Here is an 8,295-nt window from a genome sequence, read left to right as displayed (position 1 = left end):
TCGGGATTATAGGTTCATTAGTCCCCGCGTCATCTTAGTAATTCTGCTAGACACATAAGGCAAAATGGGAATTTTAGAATTACGGAATTCTAAAATTAAACACTCGAAAATAATTAATTGAGAATTAATTATTATTTAAATAATGTGATTATTTAAATTTGAATTTGAACACATCTATATTTATCCATTTAAACTTATATGATAAGTTGTTCAATTTAGAATTCAAATTAATTTAAGTTTGACTTAAATTCGAATTTGAAATTGAAATAAAATTGGACTACAGGATAAATGATGATTTTCTCTTTCTTCCCTATCAAGTATTGGCGCCACACAAAGGGATATGAATCCCTAGCATGGCCGGCCACAAGGGATAAGGGATAGAGGAGATTTTGTTCAAAATTCAAATAGGAGATAATTGACAAGCTTTATCTTGGAGATAGAGATTGGATTCATTCTAGAAGTTTGACTTCTACTCTATAAATATGAGAATGATAGAAAATTATGGAGACAATTTTTGAAACAAATTTTCAGCCCTAATGGTCAAGGCTGGCCGAAATTCTCTTTGTAGAGAGGAAGAAAAATTTTTTCTCCAAAAATTTCACATCGTGCATGCGTTGGTGTTTGTAGAAATTTGAGTGTTTATGATAACCCATTTTGTCTCATGTGTGCCCACACACACGTCTTCGTAGATTCTAAAAATTGACGTGAAAGACATTAGTTTTCTAAACACAAAGCTTTAGAGCAAGGATTGTTCGAGGTCAAAGAACTCAAGTTATCAACCAAGTCGGCCTCCAGGTATTTTTCCTAATTGAGTTCTTAATAAATGAATTAATGAGATTAATTTATTCATGCATAAATTAATATAATATATAGAGTATCTCAAAGGTTTTATGAAAATTTTTGTTATACACGATCCGCCTCCCCGCACCACGCTTCCGCATCCGAATTCGATTCGGAGACAATCATGGAGATCATGTGGATTTGAATGGTCATTCGGGAGAAGGATTAGAAGCTTTCGGAATAAAGCACATTGCCAGCTGAAGGGATTTTCTCATACAGTTTGAAGACGCGTGGTGCTCATTGGACAATGCCATTGAGAAGATTCGACACAGTAGCGATAACGTCAAGGAGGGAGTCTTTTAGTATATAAGTCCGATTAGTGTATGTAATTCTTTAGAACTTAGTGGATTATTCACTATCTGAGCGTGACCTAGTATATATAAATTGTTGAACTAAACTGTAATATCATTTATTTTTCCTGCATTATTTTCTATTTGACTTCTTTAATGTCTCTGAGCATAATCATTATAGTCAATCGTTAGTGCTTCAATAAAGTGTCAATCGTTAGTGCTTCAATAAAGTTTACAATACTCTGTGTAAAACCAAACATTAAAAATAGATCTTTTAGTAAATTTAATTTATTTTGTAAAAACAAAGAGAATAATTATTCCCGCTTTTATGTTGGTTAGTGTATGCATTGCCAATTGATCGTGAAAGCGACAGTTTTGTTCGTGATCAATCCGTAAAATACACAACAACAAGCCATAGAAGGCCAGTTCAACAACCCTTTCAATAATTTTTGCCGACAACAATCATTTAAATAATTACAACTAAAAGGACGGAATAATATTATAAGGTATCAATAGTTTTCAGCGCTTATTTATAATTTGAGCTTGTTTTTTATCAATATAATTGTTTAGCATCAGTAATGTCTCTCGAGCATTTTTCAAAACGAAAGGCTTGTAAACGGGAAAGTTTAACGTACATGGGTGGAAACAAATTATGGAAAGTTTAGTAGACATTTTTGTAATTTTCTCCTGGTTGTATGGACAACTATGGAAACAAACGCCCCCAAAACTAACAAACTGTTGGAGATCAAGAGTGTGTTTAGAATTTATTTTAAAATAATTTTATTTTTTATATGAAAATAGAAATAAAAATATTTTCAATCTCAGACATAAATTATTTTTAAAAATACGTTTAATAATTTTTTTAAGAGATTATTTTCAGTATAAAAAAATTTATTAATGTCTCTCTCGCTACTTGAGAGAGGAAAAAATAGAAACAATTCACATTTTACACTAAATTAAAAAATTATTTTTATTTTTATTTTTATTTTTTTATCTTTAATTGTACCAAATGTCATTTCTCTCCCGTTTTTATTTTTTTCTCAAAAAATGTGAAAAATAAAAACGAAAACAACTCCAAACACAACTCAAAGTTTAGCGGACATTTTTGTCATTTTCTCTTGTTGAATGGACACCTACGGAAACAAAAGCCCCCAAAACTACCAACTTTTGGAGATCAAAGTTTAGTGGACAGTTTTGTCATTTTCTCCTGTTGAACGGACAACTACGGAAACAAACGCCCCCAAAACTAACAACGTGTTGGAGATTTTCGTGACCAGGTGTACACGATGTCATGGACCAGAAACATCTTTTTTGTCTTACTCGGCCTTTTCGTTCGTAATTGGTAATGGGCTGCAAATTGCACAGTAGATCTCAGCCTAATTATTCGAGAGTTTGCTTTGGCAACGGGCCTTGGGAATTGCATGGCCATGGGATGAGTGGATGCTAATTGTGAAGTGCAAGAATACTAATGGGCAACTTTTTATAAGATTTATTAATATTTTGATATCAAATGTGAATTTACTTATCCAGAGTATTAATCGCTAATTAAAAATTAAGAACTCTTTTTTTTTTTTTTTCTATTTGCTTGAAATGCAATTCAAATGGTATATAAAATTCTCACATAATTTGAGTTCCTTGCACTATCTATGTAAAGGAGGAAAGCGGGACGAAAGGAAGAGAGGGGAAGAATTTTTAGGAGAAAATATAACTTTAGGTTATATAATAGGAGAGAAAAGTGAAGTTAGGGGAATAATGGAGAGCTAAAGAGATTTATAGGTCCTACTGATTTTTATCCTCAAATAATGGAGACATTATTAAAAAAAAAGGAATTAGAAATATAATTCAAATGAAATAAATATAAACACCAATAGTAATCCATATAGCCTCAAAACTATAGGAAACCACAACAGAAATAGGTAATTGATTTCACTAATAAACTTAAATGAAACACTCAATGGGAGTAGATGTGTGTCAAGCTCCAAAAACAACACCAAAATGCCTATGCAAACAATTGAGCACACACGACTCATTAACACAATCTCTACAATCCATAAAAAAAAAAAAAAAAAAAATGTCATCCATCAAAATCGCGAAACTCATAGCACCAAGACCATACAAATCGTTGATAAGAAACAAGTAAAACATACCACCAAATTCAAGAAAAAAACCATTGTTATTACAAACCACAACACAAATAAAAAAAAATCTGAATTATTATTGACAAAAACTTTTGAAATGTGATAAAACCGATAAAAGGCCCACTAAAAAAAAGCAGTAGATCGTGACAGAAGTAAGCCCTGCGTGTCATGACATTTGTTGTTAAAAGATGGCACCGCAACCACCGCATGAATTCCACCGCGTCACAGTTGAACCCTCGAAGGATTTCGATCACTAGACGCTAGATATGCTAATAACAAATCTGCAAATCAATGGCTACCAACCTATGCTCCACCTTCGATGAATCCAGCCGAAGCTTTTGCATCATAGAAAGCCCACTATCTAACAAGTGTGGAGACGAAGTTTCAAGACCGAAAGCTCGACGACACGTCTGGAGATGATGTCAAAGCTCCGGCCATCCTACTCCTTTGATATAATTTTCTTTTCACTTTGAAAAGGAAACTCATTAAAATTTGCATTAATAGTCAAATTATTCGTTTTGTACTCATTATGAAACTAAATTGATATTAGTTAATTAGAAAAATAGTCATTATTTATCACTCACTTTCTTTTCTTTCTTGTTTCTTATTCTATCACGCCAAACAAGATAAAAACTCCCCCTTTTCTCATTGTATTTTCTTTCCCTCTCACGAAAGCTGTCACTCAAAGTGTAAATACAGATATTTCGTTCATTTTATCGATTTGAGTTTAAAATTTAAATTTTATTACAGTAAAAAACTCTCAAAAACTGTCACATTTAATTTTTTCATTACAGTAAACTCTTATATAAAATCACATCTCAATATAAATTAAAAATTTAAATTAATGAACTAAACGGGCCAAAATATACATGCTTTACTAGTATAGATTGCAATAAATCACAACCTATTGCATGGAATTGGCAATAAATCACTCAACCTATTACATAGGTTTGGACCATGTTTTTCTGCATTTTCTTGTAAAGATGTTTGGTTACCAAACAACCAAACATCTTTAAGCATTAAAAGAAATTAAACAAAAAAATTACATTTTTTTTTATTTTTTTTCATTTTACCTGTCAGAGAGAGATGCACCCTGACCCACCACATGCCACAGCACAGAACTGGAAGGCTGTTAAACACTGGACGGGGAGCTCAAGAAAACTAATAAAATATAATTTATTTCAGAGCTTGTGCCCAACAAGCCTACACCTACATTAAGCAAAGGTTAAGGACCTACTCCAAGCAAACAAAAAACAAAAAAGGGACACTTTATTAGTTTTTTCAGTTGGAGGAATTAATAATCTATTTAATTTGTTAATTTAAATTTTTAATTTAAGTTAAGATGTGATTTTATATGAAAATTTTTTACTTAATAAAAAAGTTAAATATGATTTTTTTTGAGAGTTTTTTACTATAATAAAACTCGAATTTTAAACTCGAATCGGTGAAATAAACGGAGAGATAATGTATTTCCCTTTGATTTAGAAGCTTCTTCATGCTCCAACTATTTCCAAAATCTCTTGCGTTGATTACCAAAAAAAAAAAAAAAAAAGTCCAAAATCTCTCTTGGCTCCAGTTCCACTTCCATACTCGTCACCTGCTCTTAATTTACTCCTGGCTCATGAAGCCTGTGAAAGGTCCATTGTGCGGATTTTTGGTACCATTCCATACCAAACGTCTTTTGCCAATTTAAAGAAACCGTCCAAACTTTGACTGCTCATGAAAAACAAATCGCACCATAGATTCACCCACCCTCAGTACTCGAAGACAGAGAACCCAAAAATACGCAAAAAAACCCAAGTCAATTTCAAGGTGCATAGCTTTTTCGAAAGAAAGGGAAATTAGTGAAAACAAGTCCCATTTATTTTACCGATTTGAGTTTAAAATTTAAATTTTATTATTATAAAAAATTATAAAAAATAACCACATTTAATTTTTTTATTACAATAAAAAACTGTCACATAAAATTATATCTCAATTTAAATTAAAAATTTAAATTAATAAATTAAATAAGTCCTAAATAATAAACTAAATAAAAAATAAAAGTAGAAACTTGAATAATGAAATTAAAAAAACACACACACACACACACCCACGCTACACAGTGCTCTACTTACTTGGCCACAGCGCCCACCAGAAATGGGTAGATTAGACAGCGGGCCCCACATTAAAGGTTTCTTCTAGGTTCTCTCTTGTCTCTCTCCAACTCACTTCACGTGACCCTTCTCAGTCCCTCAGAGTCCCCTCCCCCACAAACCACAAGGCCCCTTTTTTATCCCTCTCTCCCTCGCTCTTCTATGCGCAACTCCAGGAAGGTTGGCACGAAATCTGAATCCTAAAGTTCCAATATCAGATTTTTATTTTTATTTTATTCTTTTGCCCAAAATCAAATGGGTTTCTCAGATCTTCTTCTTTTTACATGACAAGCTCACCTCTTTCCCATTTTATTTAAACATCAATGTCTCTCTTTGCCGCCATTGTTGTTCTCATCACATTCTCTCCATATTCTTCATCAACACCCATCAACGCTTGTTCTTCCAAACCAAAAACCTCAAAATCTCCCTCTCCTTGTCCTCCCTTCACTTCTTCTCCTTCTTTCCCTTTCTCTTCCTCCCCAGGCTGCGGCCACCCAGCTTTCCAAGTAAAATGCTCAACCCCACACTCCACAATCTCCATTAACGACCTTTCTTTCTCTGTTCTCAGCTACGAACCAAACTCCTCTTCTCTTCTCCTCTCCCCAAACCCCTCCGACCCAGAAACCTGCTCTTCTCTCCGTTTCGTCTCGATCCCTCGCCGCCCGATCAATCTCACCGGATCGCCGTTTCGCGTCTCGGAAGCTTACTGTTCGCGGCTCTCCGTTCTCCGATCTTGTTCCCCTCCGGTCTTGCCTAACTGCAGCCACTGTCCGTGGCAATGCAAGCTCGTGAAGAGCCCAGTTCATCTTCTTCTTCACGGCTGTGGATCTGTTCACCGTCACGCGGCGGAGCAACAGGGCTGCCAAGAGGATGTTTTGGAGTATCTCGATGTGTTGATGCAGATTGGGATCAAGTTTGAGTGGGATGAGGTTAAAGATGCTTACTTTACGAACTGTACGGAATGTCGCTCCAAAAATGGCGTCTGCGGATTCAACTCCTCCGATCCGAACAAACACTTCGTCTGCTTCCACTCTCGAGCTCGATTCTCTCCGCCGTGGATTAGCGTGGACAGCCCTACGAGAATCGCGGTCTTGTGCTCTGTTTTCGCTTTGGCTTGTGTGTTGCTCTTTGCTGTTGTCGGTTTATCAATTTTCCGCTCCGGGAGATTCAGATCATCCGTCGCCGGCGAAGATCCGACGGCGTTGTTCCTCCATCGCCACCGGTTGGCGAATCTCCTCCCGCCGGTTTTTACCTACGAGGAGTTGGAAAGCTCGACGAACCAGTTCGACCCGAAGAGGAAAATCGGCGACGGCGGGTTCGGGTCGGTTTACCTAGGGCAGCTCCGCGACGGCCGGATCGTCGCTGTGAAGTACCTTCACAAGCAGAACCACCATGGAAAGGCCTTCACGAGCAAATCCTTCTGCAACGAAATCCTAATCCTCTCGTCGATTAATCACCCAAACCTCGTCAAGCTTCACGGCTACTGCAGCGACCCGAGGGGTCTTCTCCTTGTCTACGACTACGTCCCGAACGGAACCCTAGCCGACAACCTCCACGGCCCCAAATCGCAGCACCGGAAGGGATCGCTGACGTGGCAGGTCAGAGTCGACATTGCTCTGCAAACCGCCATGGCCATGGAGTATCTCCACTTCTCCGTCGTGCCGCCGGTGGTTCACAGAGACATTACGTCGTCGAACATCTTCATCGAGAGGGATATGAGAGTAAAGGTCGGAGATTTCGGGCTCTCGCGGCTTCTTTCGCCTCCGCCGGAGAATGCCTCGACGGCAACGTCGCGATCAGGTTGCGTCTGGACCGGGCCGCAGGGGACACCGGGGTATCTCGACCCGGATTACCACCGGTCGTTCCGGTTAACGGAGAAGAGCGACGTGTATAGTTTTGGTGTCGTTTTGCTAGAGCTGATTTCAGGCATGAAGGCGGTTGATCAGAGCAGGAGTAAGATGGAGATGTCGTTGGCGGATTTGGTCGTTTCGAAGATCCACATGGGGTTGCTCCACCAGGTGGTGGACCCAGTTCTGGCAATCGGCGACGACGGCGACGCCATTGAGGGCGTCGACGCGGTGGCGGAGCTGGCTTTTCGGTGCGTCGCGGCAGATAAGGACGATAGGCCCGACGCGAGGGAGGTTGTGGAGGAGCTTAGTCTGATCAGGAGCCGTACACGTGAGGGTGGAGGCGGGCCCCACCTTGATCAATGCGTCCAACACGAGCGTTGAGGCTGGTGACGTGGCGATGGGGTGAATGTTTTAGAGTTTGATTTGATTGGCGGTGGGGTCAAATGCACATGTGTGGGTTTTGACTGATGAAGTGGACCACCTTCGTTTTGTGTCAGAAGTGTTTTTGGACGCATCACATGTAGAGATATTTTCTTTTTCTTTTTCTTTTTTGGAAATTAATGTAAAATTTTCCAGGAAAAAAAAAATGTAGAAATATTAATAGAATCTGTTGCTGCCAAACTTTCGGATTATGTCGTTGTGGTCCTTAGTTTTTCCTTTCTTGGGACGTTCCTAGGCTTTACCATGTTTTACGTAAACGAACAATCTCAGCCGTTCAGAAAACTATCAATTTTTAGCTGAAAAGTTTTTTAATAGACTTCCATAATTTCTTCGTGCATCTAGTTTAATCCCAATTATATATTAATAATTAATAATTAGCAAATTAGCAAAAATTGATAAGAGAGAATGCTATCTTCAATTCTCGCGTTTAATGATGAGTAAATGAATTTCGGTCAGCTCTGAGCAAACGTGCAGGTTAATAATGGTGTCATCTGAATTCTGAAGGAGAATTGAACGTGTCCTTTCAACATCTCTAATTATTGCTAATTAGTATTGTGTTGTTAGACCGAATTAGGTATGTTGGTGCATTGTATTGTGTTAT

General features: G+C 37.8%; 1 protein-coding gene across 1 annotated transcript; it reads left to right on the top strand.

Annotated features, from left to right (window-relative positions):
- Positions 1-5,505: 5,505 nt before the first annotated feature.
- Positions 5,506-8,031, top strand: LOC21403926 (LEAF RUST 10 DISEASE-RESISTANCE LOCUS RECEPTOR-LIKE PROTEIN KINASE-like 1.5). The gene has a single exon (XM_010098011.2). The coding sequence runs from the start codon at positions 5,727-5,729 to the stop codon at positions 7,632-7,634; it is 1,908 nt and encodes a 635-aa protein (XP_010096313.1). The 5' UTR covers positions 5,506-5,726; the 3' UTR covers positions 7,635-8,031.
- Positions 8,032-8,295: the final 264 nt, after the last annotated feature.

The sequence above is a fragment of the Morus notabilis genome, unplaced genomic scaffold (assembly GCF_000414095.1).
Source record: "Morus notabilis unplaced genomic scaffold, ASM41409v2 Scaffold155, whole genome shotgun sequence".
Lineage (NCBI taxonomy): Eukaryota > Viridiplantae > Streptophyta > Magnoliopsida > Rosales > Moraceae > Morus > Morus notabilis.
The sequence above is the reverse complement of the archived record's forward strand: the minus strand, read 5'-3'. Positions and strand labels throughout refer to the sequence as shown.

Excerpts from the sequence above, each read along its gene's own strand:
- LOC21403926 (XM_010098011.2), top strand. The coding sequence starts at position 5,727 with ATGTCTCTCTTTGCCGCCATTGTTGTTCTCATCACATTCTCTCCATAT.